The 17,676-nt window shown below is 49.6% G+C and overlaps 1 protein-coding gene across 2 annotated transcripts; it reads left to right on the forward strand.

Annotated features, from left to right (window-relative positions):
• The first annotated feature begins 82 nt into the window (after positions 1-82).
• On the forward strand, positions 83-12,049 carry SPMIP8 (sperm microtubule inner protein 8). 2 transcript variants are annotated; one of them, XM_087971857.1, is made up of 8 exons: positions 83-167; positions 6,306-6,530; positions 7,133-7,194; positions 7,401-7,578; positions 8,550-8,611; positions 9,687-9,751; positions 9,844-9,876; positions 11,173-12,049. In XM_087971857.1, the coding sequence occupies exons 2-8, from the start codon at positions 6,308-6,310 to the stop codon at positions 11,201-11,203; spliced, it is 654 nt and encodes a 217-aa protein (XP_087827983.1). In that variant the 5' UTR covers positions 83-167; positions 6,306-6,307; the 3' UTR covers positions 11,204-12,049. The 2 variants fall into 2 exon arrangements, with proteins under 2 accessions (XP_087827983.1, XP_026546040.1); XM_026690255.2 differs by lacking the exon at positions 83-167 and having other exon boundaries at positions 6,280-6,530.
• The last annotated feature ends 5,627 nt before the right edge of the window (positions 12,050-17,676 follow it).

Below are 17,676 nucleotides of genomic sequence, written 5' to 3' on the forward strand. Positions count from 1 at the left end.
AGGATTTCGGCTGTTGCCTCGGTTGCTAGGAGACGAGCCTTCTGCACACTCAGCAAATTGCAGCTGGCTTAGCGGTGCTTTCCAACTCAGGATAAGGCACAACATAAAAACAAGGATGCGCATGTGCTATTTCCTTAAATCTGGATTTCTTTGAGATATCTTGTGAGGTGAGTGAGACCAGCTGGTGTCGTGCAAATGGATCTAAGGATTGCTTCTCCTGGGTGTGCTCTTTCCGGAGAGCTTAAATGACCTCTCTGCTAAAGGGTTTCACTTTATGAGCAAGAAATGGCTGCTTGATAGTTATCACTGCATTTCAACTATTTTCATTCCTCAAGGTGCTCTGGCACCCTGCCTGATTTGTAACTCTGCCTTGCAGGTATTTTTAATTTAATGACTGGTATTTAGGGCAGCTTTTTGCAAGCAAAGAAGCTTTTTGTATTTTTGTACAGGTAATCCTTGACTTACAACAGTTCATTTAGTGACCATTCAAAGTTATAATGGCATGAAAAAAGTGGCTTATGACCATTTTTCACACTTACAATGGTTGCAGCATCCCCACAGTCACGAGAGGCCAGGCGAGGAGAAGCACCCCGCAATGTAAGTGATGTTGAGTTGGCCACGCCCAGCCAGTCACAGGACCACCAAGCCAAACTCACAAATTAAGCCACGCTCATAGAGCCGGTTGTTAAGAAATTTGAATCCCACCCGTGCGTGCAATCAATTAGAACCAAGAGAACGGCAAAACAATGACAAGATGACATCAGTCCAAAGAGAGAACATGGCAGCCAGGGGAGTCCAAGACCTAGGAGAACACCCAGGTTTTTCATGGTCTTTCGGAACACCAGCAGGGAGAGATGGATGCATAGCTACACACCAAATGCATGGATACATTTGTAGAATGCAAAGTCAGTTTTATTTACTTCTTAGCAATTTATCTAATTGGGAGGGTTGGCCCAGCTATTTAGGCTCACGATTGTCCCTGTGGTAACTTACAAATGTGATTATTAAATTATAAACATATAAATATTTATTTATTTTTGGTCAGTTTTGGTCACACACTATAAAAAAAGAGGTTGAGACTCTAAAACAGTGGTTCCCAAACTTTTTAAGTCCACCGCCCCCTTGGTGGGGGCCAGCAGAGGGGCACTAACAGGCGGCAGGGGGGCGGCCTGTCGAACGTGCCACCGCTTCTGCATTGGAGGCGCCGCCTCCGGAGCGGCGCTAGTCAATGGGTGAACCTGCAGAGCCGGCACCTCAAGCGCCCCCCTGCCAGCCCCCTTGCCTCTTAGCGCCCCCCTAAGGCATCCCCCCACCCCCCAGGGGGTGGTACCGCCCACTTTGGGAACCACTACTCTAGAAAAAGTACAGAGAAGAGCAACCAAGAGGATTAGGGGACTGGAGGCTAAAACATACAACGAACGGTTGCAGGAACTGGGCTTGGCTAGTCAGGGGAGCCATGATAGCGGTCTTCCAATATTTGAGGGGCTGCCACAGAAAGGAGAAAGGGGTCAACCTGTTTTCCAAAGTGCCCAAAGGCCAGAGAAGGAATAATGGATGGAAACTGATCCAGGAGAGATTCAACCTGGAAATAAGGAGAAATTTTCTGACAGTAAGAACAATCAACCCATGGAACAGAAGTTGCCTTTGGAAGTTGTGGGAGCTTCATCACTGGAAGCTTTCAAGAAGAGACTGGACTGCCATTTGTCAGAAATGGTGTAGGGTCTCCTCTTTGGGCAGGGGGGCGTTGGACTACTAGACGACCTACAAGGTCCCTTCCAACTCTGCTAACCTAATGTAATCTATTCCAAATAAGGTATGAAACTGCTCCTCTGAAGGTCCATGTTTGTGATGGATCTCTGGAACTGGTTGATATTGCTGAGCCAATCAGCTTATCTTTCTGAAAAGTACATGGCATCCGTTTAATTGCCTAGATAACATTGGAATATCCACGGCACGGAACTGAAGGAGCCAACGGTATTCCCAGAATTTCAGAGAAATACCACATTCACTTTTGCAAAGATGTTTTTTTTTGCTCACCTGGAAATACAAACCACCAAGAAATGAAGGCAAAGTTAGGAATATTTATGGAGTATGGGAATAAATCATATATAGGGTATAATATATAACATATACAACTTTTGTACAGGGTACAGAAACAAAATATACATTTGATATATGTGATGCATTAAAAAGCAACAAATCAAATAATACGATATATTAATTAAACCTGAGAATTAAACAACAGAAAATATTGACTCTAGATAACATTCCACAAGTGACAAATTTATGAGTTATGTTACACCTTCCCAGTTGAGTTTATATTTTGCACGTATATGCCAGGCCTTTCAGAAGATGCTACCTATTGTGTAATTGCTGAAAAGGCTAGTTTTTATGTATTTTTTTAAAAAAGAAATGCCTTTGGCTAAAAAGAAAGTAGGTTTCCTGAACTTCAAAAGGAAGAATGGTGGTCATACTTCATTAAAGGAATGAACTGGTCAGAGTTATGAGAAGGTAGACGAGTTTGAAACCCACCTTCTCTCTCTCTGGAGTTGCTGCTTTTGGGAAAAACTTCTTTCATCACCATTCAGAGTCTGGAATTAATCAACATATGAGGCTTTAAGGGCAGCTTGTGCAGAGAGATACTCAAAAGTGACAAGAGGATTTTCAAATAAGCAGCTCTAATTCACCAATAAAAGGAGAATATTTGTAGCTCGGGGTTGGAATAAGTGGCCCTTGGTGCTCTCTGAGCTTTGCTGTTTTCTTGCAGATGTTTCATTACTCAAACTAGGTAACATCATTATTGCTAGTGGCTGATGAGGTTAACCTAGTTTGGGTAATGAAATGTCTGCAAGAAAACAAGGATCCCTCAGCTCTAATTTATTTGCCTTCTTCTTTCTATTGGGGTGGGGGGGGGAGTCAAATTTTGGCCACAGCCTTAAAAGAGGATTTTGATAGTGTGGTTGTGGCCCGCATCCCAACTGTTTTGCTCACTTCTTCATGTTCCTTATTTCCATATCTTCAATTTCTTTTTTCCCCTTATAGTTGCTTTTAATTTGGAAACTTTGGAAAACATCTGAACGTGACTGTTAGGAATATAAGTCACCTAACAGGTATTTGGGTTAGAAATATATAAACCAGGATAAACATTTTAAAACTGTTATCTCTAAGAAAATGCAAAACTGTAATTAGGTGTGGTTTCTCAAACGGCCATAAGATGGAGCCAGAAACCCGGGTTGTTTAGCCTTAGTCTCAGAAGAGAGTGTGAGTGTATCTCTGTTTCCTTCTGTTGGAGAATATTGCCATTCCTTCTAATTGACTGATATTCATGGATTTGATGTAAGTCTGATACTGAACTGTTTTTGACACTGGACTTTGTTACTGGATTATCCCTGGATTGAAAACTGACTGAACTTACCTGTGAATGACTTTTGGACTGCTTATATTGAACTTTGCTTAAACCTTTCTGGAAGTAAAAACCTACATTTACTGTACAGTGTATCTGTGTGCTGTGTGTGTATTATTCAAACACTTCTCTCAAATACATCTCCCTGTATGCGCTCATTCTCCTAACGGAGAATTACCTCAACAGTGACATTTGAATGCTGCAGGGGTGAGGGGGCTCAGCTCAGCGCCTCCTGTGAGCACTGGGGAGGGGGGGCTCAGGGGCCTGAGGTGACCTGGTCAGGGTTGCCTAGCGACCTGGCCCTCTTGACCAACAATTCCTGTCTCCCTGAGGTTGCCATGGAGAGTGAGGGGGCAGAGCCCAGAAGGTAGACCTGGCTCCCAGCATGTGAGAGCTTGAGGGACACCTCAGGACTCTCCTTCTTTCCCACAAGTTGAGCCCACACCTGGAGAGGATCTTGCTTGGCATCGCCCTCCCTAGCACCCCTCTCTGCATCTTCCTAACTGTCCGGCCTGCCTGGTCCTTCCTGCCCTCCTTTACGCTGTGCAGTGACTGTCAAAAGATTTGGGTAAGCAGCTTCCCTGCCAATGGCAAAAAGAAGACCAGGGAAGAGAAGGGACCATTCTAAATGTCTAATAATAGTAACAATATATTGAAAGCAATTCTCTTAACATTACAGCATTATTATCTATTATCTATCATAGACTCAGCCCTTAGCTTATTGTATTTGTCAAGGACCTGGGATAGGCAGATGTGGAGGTTACAGATATTGCCACAGGATGTAAGCCATTCCGAGTAAAGCTGCCTTTTGCAATTGATTGGTGGCGAATTTGTCAATGCCGACTCCAGTTGTTTTGGGATTGCAGTCAAGGCACCTATCACTATTGCTACTGCCTTTGCTTTCTTTTGCCACAGTCATTTTAATTCTATTTTCTGTTCTAGTTTATGGCTTATTTATGATCTCTGGTGCACAGCAGAAGGGAGGGGAAAGAGAAGCGGAGGCTCTTGTTTTGGTTTACGTGGCTACCTTAAATCATGGCTTCGCATGATCTTTGAAGGAGCCTTGACCACTAGTAGCTTTTTCACCTGATGCCCTCCAGACATGAGAGCAGTTCTCAGCTAACAAAGCCAACAGCCATGGCAGTTCCAGCATGTCTTGGTGGTTGGAGCCTGGAAGTTGGCTCAGTGGGTGCCCTGTCTCCCGAGTCACGCAATGGTCCTGGCCGTGTCACGTGCTGCAGGAGTGGAAGGCACTGCGTCCTCAGCTATCCGCCTCCCTTCACAGGCAGAAGGTCCTCTTCTGAGACGTTGGGAGAACGTGGATCCTCCCATGCAACTTCAAGATCAATTGATGGATATTAGAATTGACAGCAGCTTAAACTAATTAGGACGGGATGCATTAACTAAAAGCAGAGTAGTGTCTACTGCATATTCCCAACCCACACCAACTATTCCCAGGTCCTGGACCAGCTAAATGGTACAGGCAACCTTGATTATCACTTGATAAATGTGCAGAAAACTTCCCCAGGGTGCAAATAAAAAATTACTACTCCTTGTAACCTTTTCCCCAGTGCAGCAGCACACTCCTCCTCTTCTTCCTCCCAGCGTTATTGCACTGAGGTAAGGAGGGAAAGGCCTGAGCTCAGCAGGATCACAGCAGGAAACAGTCTTCCACAGCCTGCCAATCTCTAAAGTTGCAGGGGGTGCAAGCCTGGTAGTGAGGACTGGCACCCTGCCCCTCCCTGGAGGAAAAACATTCCCAGCTCTGTCAGGGAAGCTGAGGAAGGGGAGTGGGCCACTGGGCCGGAACCAGAGCAGAGGTGGTCAAACTGCAGGCCTGCGGGCTGGATCCAGCTCACGGGATGCTTAGATCTGGCCTGCAGGGCCGCCCTGGAAATGGGGAAGGACTGGCCGGGGTTGCCGACCCTCCCGAACTCCGTTTTCACTGGGAGAAAGTTGCAGGAGGCCGTTGCAACCGAAAACAGAGCTTGGGGGCTCATTTTCGCCAGCAGGGCACCCAGGGCACCACAGGTGCCACTGCAAGTGATATCGAGCTGGCCATGTCCACTGTGGCCCTGGTCCCCCCAAGGCCAAATACAACCCTGATGCAGCCCTCAATGAAATCGAGTTTTGACACCCCTATTCCACAGAATGGGGCTGCTTCAACAAGGATATTTTTTTCTTGGACATTTAACATTGGATCTGTTGTGGTTCGCCGGCAGCAGGTGTGGATGGCTGAGGTCTCGGAGAGCGAGGACTCAGACGAGGGGCCTGCGTGTGGTGCAGGGATGGGGCCAGGACCATCAGGGAGTGGAGCGCTGCCTTCGGAGATGGTGGAGGCTGGCAGCAGTGAGGAAGAGTTCCCCGAGGATCCTGTGCCCAGTGTGTGTGCGCGCAGGGCTTCTCGAAGGAAAGAGCAGCTGCAGCAGCATGGGCGACTCGGGAGTAAGGCTGCAAGGTAATGGCCCCTCCCTTAAGAGATAAAAGCCAACCTGAGAAATCGGAGTTCTTTGCAGGAAGCAAAGACATTTTTGCACTCAAGCCTTGTGGATGTTTGGAATATCTTGGTTGGTGTTTGGAGTCTTTGAGTTTGAAATATTTTTAGTAACTTTATCTGGAGTTCTTGGCAGCCTTGCACAACCTTGGCAAGGTTCATTCTTATCAGAGACAATTAGTTTGAAACGGCCTTTTAACCGGGAAGGAACGGAATTCGTCAAGAATCATTAAAAGGTTTTGCTGTTACCTCTGTTTCGTGTCTGTTTCCTTGGACCAAGGTTTGGGTCAGAACAGGATCTTCCTAAGTGATGTGGCAGTCCAGTGGAGAAGGAATGGCCTGACGGATGTCGGAAATGTAACTCTCTCTCCTCTCCTCTCCTCTCTTTTGGGCTGGGCGGATTTGCAGCAATGGCCCAAGCTCTGGACTTGATCCCCTGGCCGCCAGATGCCAGCCCCGTCTATGCAGCCCCCGCAGTCCTCATTCCGCTGGAGCCCAAGAAGAGCCTGTTAGCTGGAGTGAAGGAGCAGCTCTACCACCCGTGCCTGCCAACGCTGAGGCGCATGGACATGGACACCGTGGTCAACAGGCTCACTGACCAGCACTGCAGGACCAGCACCACCTGCTCCAAAGGTATCTGGGAGCAGAACCAGGGCAGGGATGCATTGCAGCCTTCCTTGCAATGCCGTCCCAACGCTAGCAATGGCGGCCTGCATTCCAAGACCCCAGGCAGAAGTTGGGCTTTTGCCCCAGCACCCCAACTAGACCGGGTCTCCCAAATCAGGGGTCTCCAACCTTGGCCCGCTTTAAGCCTGGCGGACTTCAACTCCCAGAATTCCCCAGCCAGCTTTGCTGGGAGTTGAAGTCCTCCAGGCTTAAAGGGGCCATGCTTGGAGACCCCTGTCCCAAATGTTTTGAGGGACCTTCTTAAAAGGGGGAGGGGCAAATCTTAAAAGTTTAGTTTGTGCCCCCTCCTCTGTGGTTTTTTTTTTGGGGGGAGGGTTTCTCTAAATCTTCCAGGCCTAAAAGGGCCCCTTCTGGGACACAGCCGGGGATCTGGAGGGCAGGGGTCTCCAACCTTGGCTGCTTTCTTCAACTCCCAGAAAGCAAAGCTGCCTGGGGAATTCTGGGAGTTGAAGTCCGCCAGGTTTAAACTTGCCAAGGTTGGGCAGCCCTGCTGTAGGGAGCCAGCCCCCCCCGCCGCCGCCCAACTTCTCTGCCCGTCTCTTCCGCAGAGGATTTCCGAAGGGCGACCTTCACCGTGGGCGGAGTGCCCAGCAGCCCCCTCCCCTCCAAGGTGAGTCACGGGTCGGGGCCTCCGCGGAGCTGCGCGGGGCGGGGGAGAAGCAGGTCCCGGCCGGCCGGCCGTTCAGCGGGGGATCCGACGCCAGCTGGCGGGAGAGGTCCCGGGGCAAGGCCGCTCGGGGTCGCTTCGGGTCTCCCGAGGAGCCTGCCGGGGAAGCCCCCCGCGAGCGCCGCTGCAGCCGCCCCGCTTCCTTGCAGGGCATGTCGGAGCTGGTGCGCCGCTCGCTGGCCGGCCGGTCCCGCGCGGGGAAGCTGGCGCCGCTGCCGCCCAGCACCAGCCAGGAGGAGTGGCCCAGCTACACGCGCGCCATGCAGGACTGGTCCCGCTTCGTCTCCGACGCCGGCGAGATGCCGCTGCTCAACCTCCAGGGCAAAGGTAGGCGGGCGGCGGGAAGCCCTTCGCTCCGGGGACCTGCCGAGCGCCCGGGGGCGCGCTCGGCGGTGCTGCGGCCAGTCCGCGGGGGCTCCAGGGCGCCAAGTCCGCCGCTGTTGCCCGAGCAGGAGCGGCGAGGACCTGGCGGAAGGTCCCCTCGGGGGACTCAAGGGGGGGGGGAACGGGGGGGGCGCCTCCTTTGGGGGCAGATGGAAGCGCCCCCTGGATGCCCAGCTCGGCTTCCCTCCTGCCCGCTGGTGGGATTCAAACACTTTTACGAGCGGTCGGTGGGCGTGGCCTGGTGGGCGTGGCAGGGGAAGGATATACTGCAAAATCCCCTTTCCCTCCCCCCCCCACTAACCTGCTTTCCAGCTCCGTTCTCCTATGCAGGGCAACCAAAGAAGAGCCAGCCAATCAGCTGGGACTCAATGGGAGGCAGAGAAGAGATGGGGTTGGCGGGGCCAGTCAGAGGTGGGATTGGCCAGTTCTCCAAACTATGCAAAATGTCCGCTACCGGTTCTCCAGAACTGGGAAGAACCTGCTGAATTCCCACCCCCCCCAGCTCTTCTCAGCAGGACCGGCGTTGGTGGGCACAAAGGGGACTCCAGACAGCCTCGCCGGCAGCCCCAACCCTGCTGCCAGAGCCAGGCCGAACTCTTGAAGGATGGGCGCCTGGCAGAGAGAGGCCCCTGCCCTTCTGAGCCAGAGGAGAGCGTAGCTGGGCTCAGCCCAGGTTCCCCATCAAGGGGACCTTTCTGGCTACTTGCCTGAGCCAGGAGTGCCAACGCTGCCCACCACTAGCACTGAGGATGTTACCTAGTTCGCCTAATGAAACGTCTGCAAGGAAACAACCAAGCTCCGAGCGTACCAGGGAGCCTCATTTCAGCCCTGAGCTACAAATATTCTCCTGTGTTGATCTTTTTCCTTTCCTTCCTTTTTCCTCTCCTCTCCTGTCCTCTTCTTGTCTTTCTCAGTTCTTGGCTTCAGCTGTTATGCCGTCAGATACTTGAAACCAGACGTCACTCAAACCTGGAGGGTAAGCAAGAGGTTCTCCTAGGGGGGCAATATTATGGGGGGGGGGCCTCAAAAGACATTTTTAAAGGGCAAAGGGCACCTCTGCCCGGAGAATCCAACTTGATTGCAATTAAGGCGTTATCACAAAGTGGTTTGGGGGAACTCTGGAAAAAGGAGTTTTGGTTTTCAACCCAACGATTGGATCCTCAACTCCTTAAGAACGGTGGTGATAGCAATGCAATTGTTTCCTCTCGTCTCGCTTTGTTCTGTTGGCCAGGAAAGGGCTCTGTTAGAATTGCCAAGACCGCCATATGGATATGACTCCCACATTTAGATCCTGATGTTTTGATGGGACATTTTAATTTTTTAATTAAGTTTATATTTTTCAAGTTACTCTCTATCAGAAGAGACTGAGACTATACTATTAATTTGTGGCAGAAAAGTACAATGCTTCACACATTTTAAAAAAAAACTCTGTAAATGAGAAGTCCCTGCTCAAAACACCGACTCACTAAACATAACTTAATGCAGCTATTAAAATATACCTACTAAAATTTGGGGGCAGAAAAACAGTTCTGGTAATTCTGCAGATTTTGGAGAAAAACAAAAGGGTTTTTTAAAATGAAAAAAGTACAAACACACCTGCTCAAGAACAATTGGATTCTGGGTTCTCAGCACAGTTTGCACCATGTCCTAAGTGAAACCGAAACCACAGCAATGATGGCTTAATAATTAAACTTTAATCCCTTCGGAGTCTGTGGCAAAGTTCAGATGCTTCAGTGTGTCCAGAATCTCGGAGAAACCCAGGGGTCTCACCGCCGAAAAGGCCCCCTCTTATTTGACAAGGGAGCATCCGAAGTCCTGACCTGAAGGCTGATGGCCAAACCTGCCTGCTGAGCTGCCTTGCAAGACTCCTGCACGCGGGAGAGCCCTCCCCTGCCCCCCTCCCTCTGCGGCAGGTGGAGAGCAAGTGTAGGGGGGGCCGGGTACCCTGCCTGACAGCAAGAAAAGGTGGGGGCTTCACAGGAAGGCGGAAGGCGAGAAGCATGGACGTCCTGGGTTTTAACATAAGGCACCTTCCTTTTTTTCCATGCTAGTATTGCCTCAATCAGAATCCCAGCCTGGATCGATACGGACCAAAGCCTCTTCCTTACAACACCGTGTAAGTACTCTGCACTGCCCCTTGCCTGGGGCTAATCGCTCCTCCCACGACTTTCCAGCAACTCACTGCGATGTTCTGCTCTTTGCCTACAGGAACACCTACAGGAGTTTTGGAACAGCCTTCAGGTACCTGATTCTTTGGGGACCAAAAGTGGTGCCGGGAATGGGGGTGGAGAACTCTGCTCTCGCCACAGCCCCAGGTGGAATATGGGCTCTTAGAGGAGGGAGGTGGCTGGCCAGTTGCAAGAATTCTGTTAGCTGCGGGCAAAACTATTTGCAATGCCAAACGCAATAGGATCATGGTCTGTGGGAGGAGGTACCCATTTTGCAAAAGGCTCTTTTGAAGATGCTAGAGTAGAAGGTCCAGCCGGCCTTGGGTGACCTGAACCAAGCAGGACTGAATAGAATATTCAGAGCTGGAAGGGACCTTGGAGGTCTTCTAGTCCAGCCCCCTGCTCAAGAAGGAGACCCCATCCCATTCCAGACAAGGGACTGTCTAGTCTCTTCTTAAAAACCTCTAGGGATGGAGCAGCCACAACTTCTGAAATGTCAGGCTTGCAGTCTGGGCTGCTGTGGAGAAATCTCACCCTCCAGGGCCGTTCCAATGACTCTGCCATCCCCAGCAGGCTGCCTGCCCGGGAGAATGTCAGACACGGAGAAGCTGCTGCTTCCCGGTCATTTCTCTCTGGGGCAAATCTCTTCTGCAGTGATCCCAGAGCAGCCAATGAGGGTGTGTGATGACTCGGGGTGTGACACAAAAATAACACAGTCACAAAAGTAGAATAAATTCCTTTTAATGCCTCCAACTTGGGCCCCAATGTCCAATTATCCTCGACTTGATATCAAACTCTTCTAAAATAACAGACTATGAAGAGAGTAAATGCAGTCCAAACCAAAAGTAAAAATAATTAGAAATAAAAAAAAACCAACTTTGCAGGCTGCCAACACTGGAGTCATTAACACGGCAGGCCAGGATGATAAATTGCAGACTTTCACAAGATAACCCAGCAACCACAGTTGGGAAGACACCAAAACCCAGATAAGCCTCGACCAAGTTAAAGCACACTTTGCTTCCAGCAAAGAGCTATTTAAAATGCCCCACTTATATCCTGTTCTCCCAGCTGCAACTAATGAAAGGGATCAGGGCCTTTTCCTCTCCCGTAAGCCACGTTACTCCCTTCTCCGTTCCTCCCTGCGTGCCCTAGGATGAAGAGGGGGTGGCCCTGGGTCTTCCTCTGAATGCTCAGTTGGACTGAGCCCTTCCCCCGTTTCTTCCACAGCCACACTCCCACTCCCTGTCAGTTGCTCAATCTCCCCCTCAGAGTCAGACTCCAACATGGGCATGACAGGAGGGATCCATGGGGAGGGATCCTGAAGGAGCCCTAGCAGACCTGAGCAAACATGTGTCCTTCTTCCTTTCAGCCGCTCTCACTACCTTGAGCCCTGGCACTAAGGAGCCGGTCCCTGAAGAGGCCTGAGGCTCAGGATGCCTCCTGGTGCAGCGTTTGAACACCCACAAACAATAAAAAAAGCTATTAGTTGCCTCAAGAGGAGACGTGTTCTGACCCAAACCCTTTTCCAAGAAAACAAACATGAACCAAAGGGAACAGAAACCTTTTACTGATTCTTACGAATCCCCGGTTAAAAGGCTGTTGCAAACTAATTGATTTTGATAAACACAAGCCTTGCCAAAATTGTGCGAGGCTGCCAAGAATCACAGCTAAGAAATATTTCACAACACAAGAGTCTTCAAATACCAACTTAAGATACTGCAATGTCCACGAGGCTGGAGTTTCAAAACGTTTTTGCTTCCTGCAAAGAACATCTGATTTACAGCTGGCTTTTATCCTCTTGAGGGAGGGGCCATTACCTTGCAACCGCTCCCGAGTCGCCCGTGCTGCTGCAGCTGCTCTTTTCTGCGAGCAGCCCTGCGTGCGCATGCCCTTGGCACAGGCTCCTTGGGAACCTCCTCATCGCTGCTGCCAGCCCCCACAATCTTTGAAGGCAGCAGTCCACTCCCTGATGGTCCTGGGCCCTCATCTGAGTCCTCAGCTGTCCGCACCTGCTGCCAGTAACCACAACAAGAAGTGGCCGAGGAAGGCATCTCCCAGGCAGCAAATCATGTTTTCGGCTTTGTGCTTTAAAGTTTCAAGGATGCAGACAAAGAGGAAAGGCCTCCGGGTCATTTCTCCAGGCCCCCCCCCCCGGTGTGACGTGAAGAAGCAGCCCCAGCATCAAAGCGCCTCCAGAAACAAACTAGGATTTGACCAACCTATAAAGGCCGGCATCTTTCTTTCAACCATGTGGAAAATTGAGGGGGTGGGGTAGCTCATGGAGGCATTTCTGCCACAAAGCCAAGCCAGCTTTGTGTGCTAAAGCAGGGGTCTCCAATCTTGGCCACTTTAAGACTTGTGGACTTCAACTCCCAGAGTTCCTCAGCCAGCAAAGGTGATTGAGAAGTTGAAAAAAAGGCTGGCTGAGGAACTCTGGGAGTTGAAGTCCACCAGTCTTAAAGTGGCCAAGGTTGGAGACTCCCGTGCTAAAGGTTTTGTGTGTGTGTGTGTGTGTGTGTGTGCCCGTCCATCCAAGGCCCAAAGACGGCTCTCCAGAGTGACCCAGGAATGGGAACTTGCCCAGCAGATGCAGACCCGGTGAAAATGGTGAATCCAGTGGCTGCATCCATGCAAGGCCCTCCACAGTTTTCAGGTGGTCCTTGACTTACAAGCATTAGTTTAGTGACCGTTCCAAGGTAACGGCAGCACTTAAAATAGCTGCTCATGGCTGGTCACTTATAACTATCACCGCATCTCCTTGGTCATGTGATCGAAATCCAGGCACTTGGCAACTAGCTTGTATTGATGACGATGGTTACGTGATCGGTATCTGTGACCTTCCCAGCTGGCTTTGGACCAGCCAAGTCAATGGCGGAAGCTGGATTCACTTAATAACCACATGATCCACTTAACAACTGCAATGAGTCATTTAGCCATGCTAGCGAAAAAAGGTTGAGTTGGGTGCAACTTAGTCACCTTGCTTGGCAACAGAAATTCTGCTCCCAATTGGGCCGTTAGTCAAGAACTACCTGTGCTCAGAAGGGGTGAACCTTGAGTCAATCTGGGACAGGTGAGTTTTGCTTTGGAAGGTGCTGCTTTCCAGCCCCTGGAGCCAATGGAAAGAGACCCTGGCTGACGGAAGCACACCAGGGCTTCTGCAGTGGGGGGATTCACATCATTTAACAGCTGGTTCTCTGCCCAAATGATTTCTTCCAACAACCAGTTTACCAAAATGCTCAGAAAGTTAACGAACCAGTTGAATCCCACCATGATGCCAGAAGGGTCAACTTTTGGAAGTGGGCAAGATCAAGAAACACGGCGGGAAAGCCTGCTCAAGTTTCTCCCAGCCCCACCTTATAATCAGAAAACTCAAGGTGGGATTATTTTGAGTTTCTTCCTTCCTTCCTTCCTTCCTGTCCCAAGGTCAGGCAGACATTCCTTCGCACCAAGACCGTTTCCCCCACCCACCACTCTCCTTGTTACTTTTCTTGCCCTGTGGGAAGAAGGGAGGACTCTCCCTCCGTTCCCCTCCCCATAGTCCTAAAAGATGTGAGAAGGGACGGCATGAAGGGAGGGGGAGCCAGACTCTTTCCCCCAGCCCAAAAGGAAAGGCCCTACATTTCAAGACTGGGGCAATGCCACCAAAGCCTTGGCTGACCAAAAGGATTCCCCCTCCTGTTTGGCGTGGCTTGTGCCAACTGAAGGAGAGAACCCCATCTCGGGGGAGGGGACGCCATGTATCCACGTCCTTGCCAGATGGTCAGGTATCCTCATCCCAGGGCAAGCACTGGTAGTCCATGAGAAAAATGGTCCGCAGAGAAATGTCCCCCCCTCCCAAAGCAATTAATCCAGGTTGTGCGGGAACACAAGGCTGCACTGCCCACATGGCCCGCCCACCCACTCACCCCCACTCTTCGGCCAAGCGCAAACCTTACCTTGAGTAGAGCCACGCGAGCTGGAACTGGAAGGTAAGACCAATGGCAGGGGAGGGAAATCTGCCCCGGGGTGGCTTGCTGACGTTGGTGGGAAAGTTGGTCCCCTATTCCAGAGCTGCAGGAGTCACAGCACTGGCCCTTTGGTCATCCCGGAGCAGCTGCTTCTCCGCCTGGGTGCACCGGCCTGCCATGGACTGGAGCAGCTGCTCCGGGCTGACCAAAGGGCCAGTCCTGTGACTCCGGCAGCTCTGGAATAGGGGACCGACTTTCCCACCAACGTCAGCAAGCCACCTGCCAGTCAAAATTCATATTAGTGGTCAAGGGGATTTAAAATTGGTGGTCCCTGAGGTTCACAAGGTTGGCGACCCCTGCCCTAAACAAGGTTTTATCCAAAGAAACAGCCCTTTCTGCTCCCGGCTGTGCCAACACCAACTGCTCTCGAAGTTCCCTGTGACAGTTTTAACCAACAACCTGAAAGTGACCTTGCCAGTGATCTCCCCTCCCTCTGCACTTGAGGCTTTTATCTCGGTGCCCCCACACAGCCTGACTGATTTCTCCGAGGTGTCTTGTTAGAATTCTGGCAGAAATTGGCCCACCCCTGGATGTGTCCATTGTAGGAAAGCTGGTGGTGTCATCTCGACTGTCCACCCGCAGCGCTGCTCCCATTCAAAAGTCTTTGGGTTGATCTGGGCTTCCAACCACCCAGGAGGATTCAGCAGCTGATGTTCAATAATGTTGGTGCCCTACTGGCTCATTCTCACTCCCGGAATACACAGCCCTGGGGCAAGGCAGAGACTGAGAAGAGTCGCCAATGGTGGTTAGATGGCTTCCTGCAGAAGAGTAGCATTTCAGGCACTGACTTTGTATTTCAAATTGTTTTAAAGTGTGTGTATCATCTAAGGCAGTGGCTGCCAACCAATGGGCCGTGGCCCACTGGTGGTTCGTGAGAAATGTCACTCCAGAGAAATGTCACCTCGCAAAGCAATTAATCCAGGCTGTGCAAGAACACAAGGCTGCACTGTCCACATGGCCCGCAGGAACCCTCCCCACCCACTCACTCCTTACCTGGCAAACTTGCCTGCTAAGTTGCTATTTTTCCTTTTTTTTCCCCGACCATCAGCTGTTCTGACCATCAGCTGTGCCGAGAGATTTAGATTAGCTAGGAAGCAGGAAATCATTGGATTTGACTGATGGTGCTTTCTAGTTAATCTTTAGATTTTTGGCTCTGCTTTTAAGCAGAGCCAAACCTTCCTTAGGACCGGACTTTCTATTATTCAGTGCAGACTCAGGTAGCTGATAGCAGATAGACCGATCTCTGAATGAATCTGTGATTCTGTGAGCAACTCAATCTGCCTGCCTACTTTGCCTGATTTTGGGTAAAAGTTACTCTTTTTTTAATGAAAAATTCAATATTAACATAAATATTTATATTATTTACATACAAGGCATGCCTAGCCAGTCACATGACCATCAAGCACACCCACAAATTAGGCCATGCCCAAGAACCGGTTGTTAAGAAATTTGAATCTCACCCCTGCCTCTGTGTGATCTCTTTCTCTCTCTCCTCCCTCTCTCCAACGTCAGCAAGCCACCATCAATCAAAATTCATATTAGTGGTCCCCGGGATTTAAAATTATGAGTTTGGTGGTCCCTGAGGTCCAAAAGGTTGGCGACCCCTGACCTAAGGTAACTCTGGGGTCTACCAGGTTTTTGATGCCCGATTCCTCGTTTGCCCTGAATTGCACAAATATCCACCAGAGGCTGCTCTGCATAATCCAACCTTGGAATTGTATTGCTAGAGACATATTGCTCATGTTGATCTAGATCAGGGGTCCCCAAACTTGCCAACTTTAAGACTTGTGGACTTCAACTCCCAGAATCCCTCCTCCAGTCATGTTAGCTCAAGAATTCTGGGAGTTGAAGTCCACAAGTCTTAAACTTGCCCATGTTTGAAGGCTCTTGACCTAGATGGAACAAACACCGTTTCAGGTACTGCAGCAACACTATGTCTCTAGACCTGCATTAAGGATACATGTGCCTTCTGCAAACACCCAAATGTTGGTCTTGGCATCAGTTTGGGACCAGCCCCCTCCCACTTGGGACACATTCTTACACACACACACCAAACTGTAAAAACGGGAAAAGGTTGGGGGGGAGAGAAACAGATGTGCTGCCTGAACTCTTTAGGGATCAGCAGAATTAAAATCCAGAAGCCTCGTCCTGCAACAACGGTGTTATTAAATGTGTGCTGTTCTTGACATGCTGACTGCTTTCAAAAGTGCTGGCATTTTGCCCATCCTATTCCCCATTCTGGTGCTTAACTGAACTTGTCCACAGGAGCCTGCACAAGAACCTAGCCTATACATACATTGTTGGGCAAATTCATTTTCTCATGCCTGACCTAACCTAAAGGATGTTGCAACAGATAAATAGAATGAACAGAGTTCTGAGCTCTTGGCAAAAAGAGCATATTTGTTTAAAAATATTCAATTTTTGAATATTATTATTGGGAAATCTGCCTAGGATACAGTATACAAGAGTATTTCCCTTCCAAATTTTGCCTAGAACCCAGCAAGAAATATTTTAACAATAGACAAGCAAAGCACCAAGAACCTCATCTGGACATGGGAGTCCAGTTGTATGAAGGAGCCTGCCTTCTGGCAGTGTTTGACACCTTCCTCAGCTGCTACGTATTTTAATTTTTATATTCTTGGCTGGAGCTGCTTTTAGTTGATTTTAATTTTGTTCATCATCCACTCAAAATAAATCTAAGCAAGCCAACTAAATTCATTTTTATGGAATCATTTACCTCCATTTTTACAATAAGATGAACTGAGAAATCTCTTTTTCTTAGTGATTCCTGTGCTCTCAAAAGGAAAATGTCCCTCCCAGCAACCCTCGACCCTGGCAAAGCACAGGATAGAAACTATTCTCCCAAAACGGCAGGAATGTCGCCCTTTCTCCTCCCTAAATATTGTTGGGATTTTGCACTGGAGGGGAAAACGGCAGCGGAGAACCTGCCTCTGGGCTCCAGGTGGAAGGCCGAGCCAAGGGCATTATAATGGCTGACCATGAAAACCCATGTGCTAGACACATGACAAGAGAGTCAGCCTTAAACTCTGGTCGAGTGGAAGGCCATGGATTGTTTCCCAGCAAAACCGTCATTCTGTAACATGTAATTTTGGGGTAATTTTCATTAGATTTTGTGTGGTTCACGGTCAGGGGTGGGATTCAATTTTTTTAACAACCAGTTCTGTGGGCGTGGCTTAGGTAGTGGGCGTGGCTTAGTTGGTCATGTTATTGGCTGGGTGTGGCCAACTCAACATCACTCACATCGAGGCACGCATCTCCTTGCCTGGCCTCTCATGACTGTGGGGTGCTGCAACAGTTGTAAGTGTGAAAAATGGTCATAAGTCACTTTTTTCAGTGCCATTGTAACTTTGAATGGTCACTCCACACAAGCAAAGTACCAGCAAAGGAGGGGGAAAAAACTCCAGAGAGGTTCCTTAGACAGGAAATCTAGTCCTGCCAAGAATGGAATAAGGGTTAACGGAGAGGCAGTTTCTGTAAGCAATACCAGAATGTTTCCTTCCTGCCTTCCTTACAGGATTAGCCCAGTAATTTCTTCTAACAACCGGTTCTCCGAATTGCTTAGAATGTTAATAACCGGTTCTAGCGAATAGGTGTGAACTGGTAGAATCCCACCCCTGCCTCAGGTGCAACACTTCATTACAAGCCCCTGGTTGTTCCTCTGCTTCAATCCTTGCTTCGGACCTCTGTGTGCAGTGACCAATCGTGTGTGTGTGTGTGTGTGTATACACAGAGACACACACATGTATATACACACACATACACACACACATACACACACACGGAGGGAGGGTGGGAGAGAATATGAACAGATAGCGCTTTGTGCAAGGGTTGGGTTGGGTTCCGTG

Source organism: Notechis scutatus, chromosome 9, assembly GCF_049901735.1.
Source record: "Notechis scutatus isolate UNSWTSFEM ecotype Mainland chromosome 9, rNotScu1.2, whole genome shotgun sequence".
Lineage (NCBI taxonomy): Eukaryota > Metazoa > Chordata > Lepidosauria > Squamata > Elapidae > Notechis > Notechis scutatus.